Source organism: Pseudophryne corroboree, chromosome 7 (genome assembly GCF_028390025.1).
Source record: "Pseudophryne corroboree isolate aPseCor3 chromosome 7, aPseCor3.hap2, whole genome shotgun sequence".
NCBI lineage: Eukaryota > Metazoa > Chordata > Amphibia > Anura > Myobatrachidae > Pseudophryne > Pseudophryne corroboree.
This window is the reverse complement of record NC_086450.1, coordinates 121328759-121345553: the sequence shown is the minus strand read 5'-3', so window position 1 is coordinate 121345553 and position 16795 is coordinate 121328759. Positions and strand designations below refer to the sequence as shown.

At 43.7% G+C, this 16795-nt stretch overlaps 1 protein-coding gene across 2 annotated transcripts in view; it reads left to right on the top strand.

Moving 5' to 3' along the window:
* CSRNP3 (cysteine and serine rich nuclear protein 3) overlaps window positions 1-15059 on the top strand; it is a 278203-nt gene extending 263144 nt beyond the window's left edge. For both annotated transcript variants that reach the window (XM_063933603.1, XM_063933602.1), the window contains exons 4-5: window positions 5749-6045; window positions 13422-15059. In XM_063933603.1, coding sequence (XP_063789673.1) covers window positions 5749-6045; window positions 13422-14462 — 1338 coding nt within the window. In that variant the 3' untranslated portion in view covers window positions 14463-15059. The remainder of the gene's footprint in view (window positions 1-5748; window positions 6046-13421) is intronic.
* Window positions 15060-16795: the final 1736 nt, after the last annotated feature.

Below are 16795 nucleotides of genomic sequence, written 5' to 3'. Positions count from 1 at the left end.
TTGGCTGGGTGGCTTGTATCCATTATGATGATGGGCCTATTTTTATCTAGAGGCCGGAGCTGTAGCTCCATCCACCCCGTTGATAATCTGGCCCTGGGTAAAATCATACAGTCATACATACTTAATGATCAAGGAAGATAAAAATACTGGTTCATGAGTTTCTGCAATATTTGTGAATTCCCATTACGTATTGAAGGGATTTTGCCAAAGGAAGGATTTATGCAGAGATAAGCATACATTATTCTAATTTTAAATTGGTATTAATTCCCAAATGTGTTTGCAGTATGCTTCATATTGATAGAAGTGGAAGCTCAGAAAGAGGATATACACCATTTTCAGGAAATACAGTAACAGTCAGATTGTAGTATTATAAGAAGTCAGTAAGATCTGGCCAGTCATATGCAAATAGGCTTATTAATATTAATATGTGTCCGCTCCTAAGAGATCCATAAATAGCTTTTGAAACATTAGTGAGAAAGAAATTAACAATAAAGTGGAAAAGCAACTACAAAATAACGCTTCAGAAAATATAAATACAAATAATATAAATAAAATGTGTTCTGCACAAGCAACATGAACGTTTTAGCAGCTGATGCTCAGGATCGCCGAGAGGAGGAGCGGATAATAATTACCCAGGCTAGGGACTGATGGAGGAACCTGGTGGAGTCTCCAATCTGCTGCACCCCCCACCCCACCCCCTTCTCCCGGGCAGCAGCAGCATGAGCTCATCAGCACAGCACATGCTGCAGTGAGGCAAAGAGGCTGCTGCTGCTGAGCCTCTACCTGTTGCTGTGCAGGTAGGGGGGGATCACTCTGATCATGATGCCCCCCTTGAATTGCATGGCTCTACAAAGCCTTTTTAATTTTTCCCTAAGGAGATGTGGCCATGCCTCCGGTGGTTAGGCCACACCCTCAAAGTTTTACCAGGGCCTGGCAGATCTCTTGGCAGCACTGCGGATAATACTTGTAACTAATATTAGCAAAAATGCACATTTAGGTTTATCATACTTGAGGGTCTACAGTATGTACGAAGCCTTGGAGAGAGAGAGAAAGTGGCTGGAGATAAAGGGCCTAATTCAGGTTGGATCGCAGTGTGCAATCCATCCACAAAAACTATAAAAAAAAAGATTCAGGCGCATGCACAGCACCCGTCCTGCGCATGGGCCAGCATTTTATGCTGGGGGGCCATAGAAAATGCAATCGCCTCTGCATGTCAATCAGGCACAGGCGGTTGCGGGGCGGGGGAATAGCAACGCTCCGTTTCCAGGGTGGAGATGGAGCATTGCGAAGGCGGGCAAATGGTGCGGTGCAAATGGGGTCATGTTGAGGCATGATTGCGGCGGATGCGTGACGTTACACATAGCCACCACGATCAGGAACATGGTGGCGCACTTCCTGCAGGTGCAGCTAAGTTGCGCCAGCAGGAGGCATCCTCAATTTCTGCTAAAAAGCAGAAATTGCGATGCGTTCACAATTTGTTTGTTGAAGGGGGGAGGCGGCAGACAGCATGCTGAATGGTCTTGCCCTGCGATTGGCAGCCCCCAGCATACTAACAAAAGGATTGCAAATTCTGCTAATCAGCTCCCAACTGCCATGATACAGACTGTGTTTAAAAAATGTTAGGAGCTGGTTGGTTGGTACTTTATCTCTGTCCACTTTATCTCTCTCTAAAGCTGGGTAGACAGTAGACAATGTTCAAATGACGCAATGGTCGTCGCGATTTCCTTGGAACTCCCGGACAACGTTATAGTACATACACACTGTGCAATCTTAAAAACAACCGAACGATGTACCTTGCGTTGTTTGGTCATTTGGTCATTAATGATATATCAGGTATAAGAATAGGTGATGCGTACGCACTAGACGATATGCTGAAAATAGTGGACAATATCATCAGATTGAGCTGCATGTACGACAGATAGGAAGATGTGGTGAGCGATGCACGAGAGCGCACAATAGTGCATACACACTGGACGATGTGGACAATTTATTGTTCTGATTCGGCTCAAAACAATACTGTACTGGGAACACATTAGACAAAAATTTGTTTATGTTTTCCCAGCTTACAGTAAATCTCCGTTCACAGACCCCATAACCCTTTAAGTGAATCTGTCACATTTCATATCACGTCATAGTCATAAGAAAATTAAAGACTATACAGTCCATGCTCATTAACACAGAAAAAAACACTGACTTAGTCACTCACCTTCTGGGGATAGTTTTGTTTCCACTTCTTTGAATCGAATACCAGCAGCCATAGTACTGAATGGGTGGTATTCAGTATACTGGTTGTTGGGATCCCGGCGCACAGTATACCGGCGCCAGAATCCCGACAACCAGCATACCGACACCTTTTCTCCCTCTTGGGGGTCCACGACCCCCCTGGAGGGAGAATAGATAGCGTGGGATCCCCTCTCCAGCAACTGCTATTAATATTGTAATTGTGTTTCCATCCCATTAAGTTACAAACCCCTGCCAGGAACTGAATGTAACTATAACATGCCAGCTATAGTAAAATATAAGGATCTGTCCTCCAACCTCTGATTTATAAAGCTGATGGCCAAGCCTTTCTGCTATACTCAATAGAGTGCTTCTCTGCATAGAAATGGTAACTAATACCTCCTACCAATATGGACCAGATGACAAACAGTCAATCCCATCACCTATAGCCACCATATGACCTATTTACCAACTACATCCCACCCAATATGTTCTCTCTCTCTCTCTCTCTCTCTCTCTCTCTCTCTCTCTCTCTCTCTCTCATGTAACTAGTGTTGCCAACTCTAAAGCTGGTTATGGAGGACAAGGGCATGGAATTACCCGAGCTATTAAAATAGGGCTACATTTGACAATGTAAAAACGTTTACAATATTAATTCGAAACCATTGACACTACAAAAATGGTTTCCTCCATATTTCCTTACTTCATAGACCATGTCATATAAAGTAGATATATTTTTCATGCCTAACAAACCAACTCTCTATAACTTGTTGATAGATGTTTAGCGCTGTCTTGTGCATGTCTGTAGGTGGCTGTACTGTTTGGTTCAGAGAGTATGTAAGATAGGCAAGAGTACAGTAGCTGCTTTACAAAACTTGGGTGCAGCTTTACTCTCGTTGCCAATTAGTGACATCAGCAGGCATGTTATGGCCGGTTTTGGAGCTGGCCAATAACGTTGCCTGCGTTTCCTGTTAGTGGAACATGGCGGCGGTACCCTGGCAAACACAGCCAGGCTGCGTAGGTAGTGGTCAACCTCTGTTTGATGCATTCGCAATTAAATTGCGATTGTGGGGATGGTGCCACAAATGCTGGGCAGCCTTGCCCCATGCTGGGTGGCCCCCAGCATGTGAGTAGTATGGTCACACATTTTGAAAAATCTGTGACCAATTCTGAATAACCCCCTATGGCTGTAAAGAGCCAGGTCTGATAGAAGCACTTTGACCCCACCTGCAGATCTCTACATGTAGGTGAAATTATTTCAACTTCCGCAGTTACATATCATTCTAAACAAAGTGGTGGTCATAAGCAAGGTACTCGTCTGACAAATTAGAGAATCAATCCATGATTTATTTTTCCTGACTGCTGAAATGTCTGATTTCCAGTGTACATAATACTCAATATTTGGGGCAGATGTATTAGCCTGGAGAAGGGATAAAGAAGTGATAAAGAAGAGATAAGCACAAGGTGATAACGCACCAGCCAGTCATTAAGGATTTGAAAAATGACAGGTGCTGACTGGCTGGTGCGATATCACCTTGCACTTATCACTGATTTATCACTACTTTATCCCCCAGATGCTGCGTAGACACTGCGCAAATTGAACTGTGTATGGCTGTGAATTGGGCAATTGGCTCTTTGGCCTGAGTATTGTAAACTGCATACCCCCCGGCGTAACACCCATACTGTAAATAATCAGTGCTACAAATAAAAGGCTTTTGACTAAGAAATGCAACACAGTTGGCGGTTTCTGTTAGTAACACAAAAATGACAATCCCATGTCTCTGCCCTATGGATGTGTTTGTGGACAAATTAGTAATGAGAAGTGTATACCCCTAATTTAAACATTTCCTGAAAACAATATTTACAGTTAAAACCTATATATATGACCCCCAATTATAGATATCTCTTGTCCATGTGTAAGAGTATGTGTAAAACAATCTAAACAATTATTTGCCTATAATAGCAAAAATTAAAACTTTAGACACATGAAATAATGTTATGCCCACTACTGTTGTTTTTACCTTTCCACATCACAGCTAATATGCTTGATGTCTTTACAATTAAGTCCACTAAAATATTTTTTTTCCAATACAATCATCCTACTTATTATTATTGAAATAATGTCTGGTATTTAACATCAATTTTCTGCCTGACATTGACTACTTAAAATTAGAGGGGTGTGTGTGGGTGTGTCCAAACTTCTGATTTCTGAGTAATATATAAGGCCCTCCTGCAGTGATGTGAACGCCGACTCCAGTCACACTGCTACTGGATGTGCTGTGCTCTGCTGTGTCCATCCACAAGTGGCTGTGCTGTGTCTAGTCCCCTTAGTTTAATTACTCTGTCACACAGTGGTGCTGCACTGGCTCCGCAGGCCATACCCCGCTGTGTTTATATATAAGCACTGTGATTCTGCGGTGCCAAATGCAAAAGAAGTTAACAACAAGTTTGTTCAACCTGTGTTTGCTGTACCCCAGTGTGTTTGTTCAAGTACATATAATAGTCCTTTGAATCCCCACAGTGTGAGCTGAGCTGTGAATTAAAAAAAAAAAATAATAATAATTTTTTATATATATATATATATATATATATCTCATCATGGCTACATCTAGTTGTGAATTTACCTTATTTGCCACGACTGTGTGCACGTCGCTCCATGTGTGTGCATCTTAGATATGCCCCATACAAAGTATATGGGGCAGCAGAAGACATGGCTCAGTGCAGCTAGGCATGGGCGCAGGGGCGTGGCTACGTATATATATATATATTGTTCTATTGTTTGTACTGTTCTGTGCACTGTACCCCAGTGTGTTTAGTCATGTACATATAAAAGCCCTTTGAATCCCCACAGTGTGAGCTGAGCTGAAAATGTAAAAAATATAAAGAATATTGTTAGACACTGCCGTGTGTTTGTGCTGCTGCTCTGTCACTTAGTAACCAGCCAGCTCGCTGCAGCCTTTGACTTAAACTGGATGGAAACAATATTGTGAGCTGCGAGGTGGTCAAAATTGACTAGAAATAAATGCTAATTAGGTTAGAATATTGTAGGAACAAAAAATGCCCAAATTCTGTGATTTTAGCTTTTATACATTTTTGAAAAAAATACAGATCCAAAACCAGTGAGGCAGTTTTTGGCAAAACCAAAACCTGAAAATGAATTAGAACCAAAACCAGAAAAAATGGGCCAGCGCACATCTGTACTTAAAATGCTGTATCACAGTGTTGCTGCCATTTGACAGGTTATTGCAATGGACCATCCTCAGCAAGATCTTTGGTAATAAAATAAGGAAATCATGGTAAAAGGCAACAGTATATTTCTGCATTTTAAGCAGATGATTTACAGTTATTTTTTTTGTTTTCAGTTAATTTAAACAACCTTATAATTCAAGAATTAATATTTATTGCATTATACAGGAGATCATATCCTATACAGTTTAACTAATAAGAATATTGGAAGTCAATTCAGTGTTCCATAACCTTATTGAATTAAATATTTTCACAACGTTGTGTTTTTCTGCTTTTTTTTAGATAACTAAAAATGGCACAATAGAATCTGAAGAAGCCAACATTCTTACACTGGATGATATTTCAGATGATGACATTGATTTGGATAACACTGAAGTAGATGAGTATTTCTTTCTACAACCTCTGCCAACAAAGAAGCGGAGAGCCTTGTTGCGGGCATCTGGGGTAAAGAAGATCGATGTGGAAGAGAAACATGAGCTGAGAGCAATCCGTCTGTCTAGAGAAGACTGTGGTTGTGACTGCAGAATATTTTGTGATCCAGAAACATGCACATGCAGCCTCGCAGGCATAAAATGTCAGGTGAGCAGCTAGGCCACAACTGATGTAGAAATTCTTATTTTCTCTGACGTCCTAGTGGATGCTGGGAACTCCGTAAGGACCATGGGGAATAGACGGGCTCCGCAGGAGACTGGGCACTCTAAAAAAAGATTAGGTACTATCTGGTGTGCACTGGCTCCTCCCTCTATGCCCCTCCTCCAGACCTCAGTTAGAATCTGTGCCCGGCCAGAGCTGAGTGCTCCTAGTGGGCTCTCCTGAGCTTACTAGAAAAGAAAGTATTTATTAGGTTTTTTATTTTCAGTGAGCTTCTGCTGGCAACAGACTCACTGCTACGTGGGACTAAGGGGAGAGAAGCAAACCTACCTGCTTGCAGCTAACTTGTGCTTCTTAGGCTACTGGACACCATTAGCTCCAGAGGGTTCGAACACAGGCACCTGTCCTCGATCGTCCGTTCCCGGAGCCGCGCCGCCGTCCCCCTTGCAGAGCCAGAAGAACAGAAGCTGGAAGACGACGAAATCAGCGGCTGAAGACTCCTGTCTTCATTAAGGTAGCGCACAGCACTGCAGCTGTGCGCCATTGCTCCCAGCACACTTACACACTCCGGTCACTGTAGGGTGCAGGGCGCTGGGGGGGGGGGCGCCCTGGGCTGCAATTGAGGTACCTTTGGCACAAAAACATACATATATACAGTCTAGCACTGTATATACGTAAAAAAACCCGCCATTTTTTACATGAAATGCGGGACAGAAGCCCGCCACTGAGGGGGCGGGGCCTTCTTCCTCAGCACACCAGCGCCATTTTCCCTTCACAGCTCCGCTGGAAGCAGCTCCCCAGGCTCTCCCCTGCAGTAACCAGGTACAAGACGGGTTAAAAAGAGAGGGGGGGCACATAAATTTAGGCGCAAATCAATACAAAAAAGCAGCTATTGGGAAAATCACTTATTAGCAGTGAAAATCCCTGTGTTATATAGCGCTGTGGTGTGTGCTGGCATACTCTCTGTCTCCCCAAAGGACTTTGTGGGGTCCTGTCCTCAGTCTGAGCATTCCCTGTGTGTGTGCGGTGTGTCGGTACGGCTGTGTCGACATGTTTGATGAGGAAGGTTACGTGGAGGCGGAGCAAGGGCAGATAAGTGTGGTATCGCCCCTGTCGGGGCCGACACCTGATTGGATGGATATGTGGAAGGTCTTAAATGACAATGTAAACTCCTTACATAAAAGGTTTGATGACGCTGCAGCCTTGGGACAGCCGGGGTCTAAGCCCGCGCCTGCCCAGGCGTCTCAGAAGCCGTCAGGGGCTCATAAACGCCCTCTATCTCAGATGGTTGACACAGATGCCGACACGGAGTCCGACTCCAGTGTCGACGATGATGAGGCACATTTACAGTCTAAAATGACCAAGGCCATCCGATACATGATTATTGCAATGAAAGATGTATTACACATTTCTGAGAGTAACCCGGTTAATACCAAGATGGTTTATATGTTTGGGGAGAAAAAGCAGCCAGTGACTTTTCCCCTATCTGATGAATTAAATGAATTGTGTGAAGAAGCGTGGAGTTCCCCTGATAAGAAATTAGTGATTTCTAAGAGGTTACTGATGACGTACCCTTTCCCGCCAACGGACAGGTTACGTTGGGAAACATCCCCTAGGGTGGACAAGGCGCTGACACGCTTATCTAAAAAGGTGGCCCTGCCGTCTCAGGATACGGCCGCCTTAAAGGAGCCTGCGGATAGAAAGCAGGAAGCTATCCTGAAGTCAGTGTATACACACTCTGGTACTCTACTGAGACCTGCTATTGCTTCAGCCTGGATGTGTAGTGCTGTAGCAGCGTGGACAGATACTCTGTTAGACGACATAGATTCCCTCGACAGAGATACTGCTTTGCTAACCCTGGGCCATATCAAAGACGTCGTCTTATATATGCGAGATGCTCAGAGGGACATTTGCCTGCTGGGCTCTAGAATTAATGCTATGTCCATTTCTGCCAGGAGGGTCTTATGGACTCGGCAATGGACAGGAGATGCTGATTCTAAAAAACACATGGAGGTTTTGCCTTATAAGGGTGAGGAGTTGTTTGGAGATGGTCTGTCGGACCTCGTGTCTACAGCGACAGCTGGAAAGTCCACTTTCTTGCCTCAGGTTTCCTCACAGCCTAAGAAAGCACCGTATTCTCAAATGCAGTCCTTTCGTTCCCAAAAAGGCAAGAGGGTCAGGGGTGCATCCTTTCTTGCCAGAGGCAGGGGTAGAGGTAAGAAGCTGCACCATGCAGCAAGTTCCCAGGAACAAAAGTCCTCCCCTGCTTCCACTAAGTCCACCGCATGACGTTGGGGCTCCACAGGCGGAGCCAGGTGCGGTGGGGGCGCGTCTCCGAAACCTCTGCAGCCAGTGGATTCGTTCACAGGTGGATCTCTGGGCTATACAAATTGTATCTCAGGGATACAAGCTGGAATTCGAAGCGACTCCCCCCCGCCGTTACCTCAAATCAGCCTTGCCAGCTTCCCCCATGGAAAGGTAGGTAGTGCTGGCGGCAATTCACAAGCTGTACCTCCAGCAAGTGATTGTCAGGGTCCCCCTCCTTCAACAGGGAAGGGGTTACTATTCCACAATGTTTGTGGTACCGAAACCGGACGGTTCGGTGAGACCCATTTTGAATCTAAAGTCCTTGAACACTTATATAAAGAAATTCAAGTTCAAAATGGAATCGCTCAGAGCGGTTATTGCAAGCCTGGAAGAGGGGGATTTTATGGTGTCGCTGGACATCAAAGATGCTTACTTGCATGTCCCCATTTACCCACCTCACCATGAGTACCTCAGATTTGTGGTACAGGACTGTCATTACCAGTTCCAGACGTTGCCGTTTGGCCTGTCAAACTATTGCTCGCTGGATCTGTAACACGATTCAGCAGGCTCATTCTGCGGCTGGATTGCCGCATCCAAAATCGGTAAAAGCCCATTCCACAAGGAAGGTGGGCTCTTCTTGGGCGGCTGCCCGAGGGGTCTCGGCATTACAGCTTTGCCGAGCTGCTACTTGGTCAGGTTCAAACACATTTGCAAAGTTCTACAAGTTTGATACCCTGGCTGAGGAGGACCTTGTGTTTGCTCATTCGGTGCTGCAGAGTCATCCGCACTCTCCCGCCCGTTTGGGAGCTTTGGTATAATCCCCATGGTCCTTACGGAGTTCCCAGCATCCACTAGGATGTCAGAGAAAATAAGAATTTACTCACCGGTAATTCTATTTCTCGTAGTCCGTAGTGGATGCTGGGCGCCCGTCCCAAGTGCGGACTCTCTGCAATACGTGTATATAGTTATTGCTTAAATAAGGGTTATTGTTATGAGCCATCCGTTGAGTGAGGCTCAGTTGTTGCTCATACTGTTAACTGGGTAAGGTTATCACAAGTTGTACGGTGTGGCTGGTATGGGTCTTACCCTGGATTCAACATTTCCTTTCCTTGTAATGTCAGCTCTTCCGGGCACAGTTTCCCTAACTGAGGTCTGGAGGAGGGGCATAGAGGGAGGAGCCAGTGCACACCAGATAGTACCTAATCTTTTTTTAGAGTGCCCAGTCTCCTGTGGAGCCCGTCTATTCCCCATGGTCCTTATGGAGTTCCCAGCATCCACTACGGACTACGAGAAATAGAATTACCGGTGAGTAAATTCTTATTATTTACCCTACAAAAAAAAGTAACCCAACCTGGATTTGCCTTGTAAATGGTTGCCGCTTTAAAAATACGGGCATTCCCACACCTCTGGCTTCTCACACCCTATTACATTTACCCCAAGGAGTCTAAAAATCACACAGTCCAATTAAAACCAGGAATGGGATATCGGGAGGTGGAATACATGGTATATGGCAGTGGTACTTACTGACCCTTGTGCTGGCTTTCTTTTGACATTCCATGATGTCACTTCTCCGACTAGGGCCCAAAGCCATATTGACTGAAAGTCCTGTTTCCTGCCCTGCACAACATTTCTTCAGCTAATGCATTTAGTTAATGACAGGACCTCTAGCAGTTACCAGTAAGCAATTTGGACAGGCTGATAGCTGTTTGGAGCACAATGGGGAGAAGCGTGCATGTGTTGGGAAGAAGTGAATGGTAGCAGGAGCAGGGTTTGCCTCTACCTCCCTACATATCACAACACCTGCCCTGCATATAATTAATTGATGAAATGTGTAATTCTCCTACAAAACTTCTTCATTTTATGACATTAATTCCCTTAGGCCAGAGCTATTCAACTAAAATATTGAGTGGGCCATTCTGAAACGTTAGGGAGATTTGGAGGGCTGATCATTTGAGGTTTTTATAAGAACACAGATAAAGTACATATATTACATATATGCCATCAAAGCCACACATGCCTCTTTATATGCCATCAGACTCCTCCTCTGCTGGAATCAGCATTTGTCACATACGTCCCCATGCTCACCATCTTGTCACAAGTATCCCCTTGCACAGCAGCTACTGATAGTAGTCCCCCTTATTCAGATTATATCAGACAGTAAAGTCCCTTATTCATATTATGCCACATAGTAGTTTCCATTATTTACATTATACCAGAGTAGAGCCACTTTTTTACAGTATGCCACATAGTAATACCCCTTATTCACATTATGCTACCCAATAGTGCCCCTTATTCACATTATGCCACAGAGTGGTGTCCCTTTTTCACATTATGCCACAGTAGAGGCCCTTATTCAGGGGCGGATTGGGATAGAAAACCATCCCGGGAAATTGAGGGAAGCAGCCCTAATGGGGGCAGGGTCTATCAAGGGGGGCGGGATACCCCCTCATAGGGCCTGATTCTGACTTGGATACAGTTGAGGTTTTCCTTACGTCTTTTGGTGCAGTTGCGTCTGTGACTTTATACTAATGCCGCTACAGTGCACTTCCCTAGTGTATATTCGTGCATCCTAATTTGCAAGGACTGAGACTCCCACTGTCAGTGTCTACAGACACTAACATTGGTCGCACCATCAAAACTTTCACCAGCCCTATGCTAGGTGCAGATCATCCGAGTATGGCCTCCAATGTGAGCGATTCAGCATTTCTGTACACAGCCACTATCAGCAACATGCCCATGCTACGTTTCTTCTGCATCTGGTTAACTGCCTAGGGAAGCCAATCACATTTCTAATTGGTGCGTGCGTACGTCTGAATCTGTACTGTAACTCTGCACGAACAGCATCATGATGCATACGCAGTGCAATGCAGACTCATGCAAAGACTAAAAACACATTGGTCCCCTAAGAAAAAAACACACACATTGGCCTCTCAGAAAAACACATTGGCCCCCACAGAGAACAATAAAAAAACACTGGCCCACACAGGAAATGAAACAAGCATTATCTCCCACAGGAAAAACACAGACGCACACCCACACACATTGGCCCTATTGGCCCTACAGAAAACAAACTGGCCCCACAGAAAAAAATAACACATTGGACTCCACTGAATAAAAAAAAACACTGACCCCCTTCACAGAAAAATAACAAATACATTGGCCCATACAGAAAACAATACAATACTTTGGCCCCCACAAAAAAAAACACATTGGCCCCCACAGAAAAACACACACACATTGACCCTACACAGAAAAAAACAAACACATTGACCAACACAAGGAGAGAAAACACATTGACTTTCACAAGAAAAAACCCCAAAGAAATTGACCACCAACATGAAAAAAAATAAACACACTGACCCCCGTAGGAAATAAAAACAAAACACATTAGCCCCCACAGGAATAAAAATACATTGGCCCCACATAAAACACTGGGGCAGAACTAAATTATTCACATTATGCCACACAGTGGTGCCACTTATTCACATTTTGCCACACAGTAGTGTCCCTTATTCACATTATTCTACAGTAGTGTCCCTTCTTTGATTTATGCCACAGTATTGTCCCTTTTTCATATTATGTCACACTGTAGTACCTCTTATTCACATTGTGTCACAATAGTGCCCCTTATTCAGATTTTACCTTCAATTTAGGATGATATCAAATGTGTACCTTTACCTGTTGTAGAATGCTGAGTACAGAGATTGCTGCATGCCACAAGTTAGCATCATCACGCCCCCAATGTGCCCACATGCTTAGTGTGAACACTAGTAATGCTGGTGCTGCGTAATAGATGCTGTTACATGTGATAGCCTCTACCAATAAGAACCTGACTGATTCTTATTGGCAATTGCTGTCACACATGAAAGCTGACAGAAACAGCTGCAGTTTCAGCCAACTGCAGCTTCAGCACAGCAAGCCAATAAGAATCAGCCTCATTCTTATTGGCTGCTGCACTGTAACCAGTGTGTCAAGTCATCGGCCAATTTGCAACCGCCAGTTGAATAGCCCTGATCTTGGCATTGTAATGGACAAATTTAATGTCTGTGTCGAGTGTAAGTATCTTCATCACTATTTACTTACAAGGCACAACAAAACAATGCCGAGATGGACTGTTAGTGTAACAAATAATAGTGTAACAAATAATAAAAAACAAATCTTACATAGACACAGAACAAGGGCATACAAGGTTGACAGAGTAGGTGCAGATATGAGACGGAGTGTAGAGAGGGCTCTGTTAGTGAGAGTTTAAAATACAGCTTCTGAACACATAACCTGACAGCACTGGCGTATTTATAATGGGTGCACCCATTTTTTCCAATACATACCCTCCGGAGTCCCTCATCGACAGCAGCAGCACTGTAAAAATCACCAGGAAAATGTTGCGGTGGCCATTTTCCTGGTGATTTTGCATGTACGCAGTGATAAAATCTCTGGGAAAATGTCTGGCACGCCATTTTACTGGAGACCTGCACATGCACACTAGTGACCCTAGTGCCGAGAGTCTACAGTGCTGCTGGCTTGAGAGGAAGGGGCAAGACGGAGTCTGCACAAGGGCCTCCTCCTATCTTGATATGACCCTGTCTGACAGTCAAAATTCTTAAGGGCCGTATTCACGGGCCGATTTGGGGAGAGATGTGTGCTGAGCATGCGGGGGGAGACGGGGGGTCTGCTCGTTTCACCCAGCGGGTGAAGTGAGCGACCTGCTAGATAGCACCAGCGATAGCGATGCGCGGGGCTGCGCATCGCTATCGCTGTGAGGGGTACACACGGAGTGTTCTAGTCAGATTGCTTAGATTTTAAGCAGCGATCGCTCCGTGAGTACCCCCCTTTACTCTTCATACAGTATTTAAGATGGCCATTATACTCTTTTTTTTTTTCTCTTTCTTTCCCCTTGTGTGCTAATGAGGTCATTTAAAGGACCATCATCCATAAAATAACATTTTATATAAGGAGTAAAGTTTTGCAGAGCAGAATATATTAAATGAAAGTTGTAACTGGTCATTCACTGTATGTGTGTAAATCTTACTTTGCGCTGTTTTTTTTCTGCCTAAAAGGTGGATCGTATGTCTTTTCCTTGTGGCTGTTCCAAAGAAGGATGCAGTAATACAGCCGGACGAATCGAGTTTAACCCTATTCGTGTACGGACACACTTTCTGCACACTATTATGAAGCTGGAGTTAGAGAAGAATAGAGAACAGCAAGTTTCTGCAGCAAATGGTTGCCATGGTGAAGTCGGCTCAATTGCCAACTCTATGGTCCAACCCGGCCACCCTGTAGAATATTCTATTGCAGAGAATTTTAAAATTGAAACAGACCCCCAGTCTGCAATGATGCACTTTCAGACTTCAGAGCACTTGGACTACAATGGTGAAGATGAGGAGGAAGATGATGGGAGTAGCTACTGCAGTGGAGTGACTGATTCTAGCACACAGAGTTTAGCACAGAGTGAGTCAGATGATGATGCTGAAGATGATGATGATGATGAAGAGGATGATGACGATGGTGACAAATCAGATGATTTTAATGATGTACCCCATGAAGATAACCTACCAGTACCTTCAGTGCTCTGCTATTCTGATACCAACGTAATGCATGAAAATCATTTAAAAAATGCTGCATATTATGCCAACCCCTCAACGCTGTATTATCAAATAGACCACCATAATTCTGGCACAACAAATCAGATTCCAGAGGGCTATTCGGAACGGGATGCAGTGAAAAATGGTTCTCAGAGTTTGGTGCCTTACAACATGAGACCTGACCAGTTTGTGGACTATTCAAGGCAATCTGGCGAAGGATACACCAATTCTCATTACCCAACGACAAGTCCATCTGTGATCGTTTGCTGTGCTTCTGAAAATGACAACAACGGCCATTGCAATTCTTTGTACACGGAACATCGGTCAAGTCTCCCAGCGGTAGGGTTTCGCTCGTATTTAAAGAGCCCATCATCTGAAGGCTATGTATCAAGTTTAAATGGTGTTAGCCACCATGTACCAGAACTACTTAATGAAAATGATATAGGGCTCTCTGAGACAAGCAAACTTCACGAGGATTGTATAAAATCCCCTGTGGTTGAGACTGTACCTGTTTAATGGGGTATACCTGACCAATCATGAACTCAGTGATCTTCTTTAATTGTGATTTATTGATTTACTTTAAAAAAAAAAAAAATTTTAACCACTGACCATATAGAGAAGAAAACTATTTCCTCCTAATTCTATTTGATTAAGTTTCTCATTTTATGTCAACATCACCATGGCACTGCACAACGATGCTTAACAATGTTTAAAAAAAAAGTATTTAAACAAATTTATTAGGAAATGTTAATTTAAATATGTTAATCTTTATATATTCAAAAGTAGCCTTCTGCTGAAAAGATGACACCTGCCAAACCAACACAATCAAGACTTTCTATATTGATTAACGGGTCTGTGCAAGATCGCTGTATGACTCTTTGTCAGGGCAAGAGAACCTGTGGCTTTCAGTCTTGTTGTTGAACTACAAGTCCCATTGTTACCTACCAACTGGGCTTTTTTGTCCAGCCACAACTTGAAAATCATAGGTTGCTAAAAGCCTGCTAAGCCTGTCTTAAGTTTCTTAAAAGACTTCATTGTGATATTGTGATAAAAAATAATATACTTATCTGTGATTTATTTATGAAAGTGGCATATTGTTATTTCTGTGTTTTGGGGGCTTTTTTTTTTTTTTTTGGGGGGGGGGGGGGGGTGTGTATCAGACAAGTGGACAGCCTGTTCATAAGGAGAGAGTGACTCCAAGTACAGCATGTCCACAAATGAATCAGTGCATTTGGGGTATGACAAACTCAGATATTTAAATGATTTATTTAAAGAGTGTAGCAGGGTTAATGAAAGAGTATGCATATCAGATTATAGTTGGAATGTTACAGAAAACTCTATGCTTACCTTACAGTATGGGATAATAATCATATCATGCAAAGTTTACATTTTATAGGTAAATTTTTTTTACTGTCAGAGGCTTTATTTCCCTGTCAGTACAACATAAATCACACTTTTAAGTAAATAAGGTTCACTCATGTGCAATTTCTGTAACCAATTACTATGTAACCTGTATATTAAGTGTACATTTAAACCAAGATTACTTAGAATAAGACATATGCCATTCCTTAATTATTGCAAACCAGATTTGTAGGCAGTTTCGCCAAGTCTAACAATTCAAATGCCTAGGAACTATGGGCTTCATTCAGACTTGTACGCAAACCCAGTGGTTTGTGGATGAGTCTGATGGCAGGGGGTCTGTGCATGTGTTGGACCCATTCTGTGCATGTGCAGAACGGCTCCTGCAATTTTGCACAGAGTGCACCCAAGTTTCAGGGTGATTGACATGCTATGCCCGTTTGGTGCCGTGGTTGTGGGGGGGCCGTACAGGGCAGCATTTTTAAAAACAGTGTAGGCATGGCTAGACACATACTTTATGGTCCCAGCAGAGCAATTCTGACAGTCATTCTGAGTAACCTGAGGCTCAGTGCCAATGGCAATTTGATGTTGCATCTTCAGGACACACCACTCAGCTCTGCGACGTTGTGAAGGGACGTCTTTTGTCCTCAGATGCCTCCTGCAGCATTAGAATATTTTTTCATCTCTGCTGCATCCAAAGATGCAGTGGTGATGAGCATACTATCTCTGAATTGGATGGCGGTCATTAGGTCAACATGAGTTAGGTCAACATACATTGGGTCGACCACGTTTGGTCAATATGATCACTAGGTCGACATGGTCATTAGGTCGACATGGAAAAAGGTTGACATGAGTTTTTCACAATTTGTTTCATTTTTTGAACTTTTTCATACTTAACGATCCATGTGGACATCAAGTGGGAACGGTAACCTGTGCCAAGCACAGCGAGGAACCTTGGCCAAAGCATGGCGAGCGAAGCGACACCAAAAAAGTTTTAAAAAAATGCATGTCGACCTTTTTCCACGTCGACCTAGTACATGTCGACTCAATGCATGTCGACCAAACATGGTTGACCAAATATATGTCGACCTAACTCATGTTGACCTAATGAACCACACCCCTCTGAATTAGGCCCTACTTAGCCAATACAGCCACACACATGCAGGTCCAAATTGTGCACATCAATGTCTGGTACCTCTTGCAAATAAGCCTGGCCACGAGGGAAGAAGAGATTGTGGGTGGCTGTTGACCATATTCGCCTACCTGTCTGATCCAGGATAGTCTGATTTTTATATTGGCAGATCAGCTTGGAATGTGTTGTTAGCATCAGAGAGAGCTAACTTTGGTGGGCTACGGGGGTGACCTGGCATATCCTGTAACTTGTGACTCTGCAGCTATTCAGTGTCTGTGATAAAGCCATCCATATTTACTAGGACCAAATACAAATGGTGTTAGAATGCCTCCTAACTTTCAGCGCTTAAGCCTCTGAT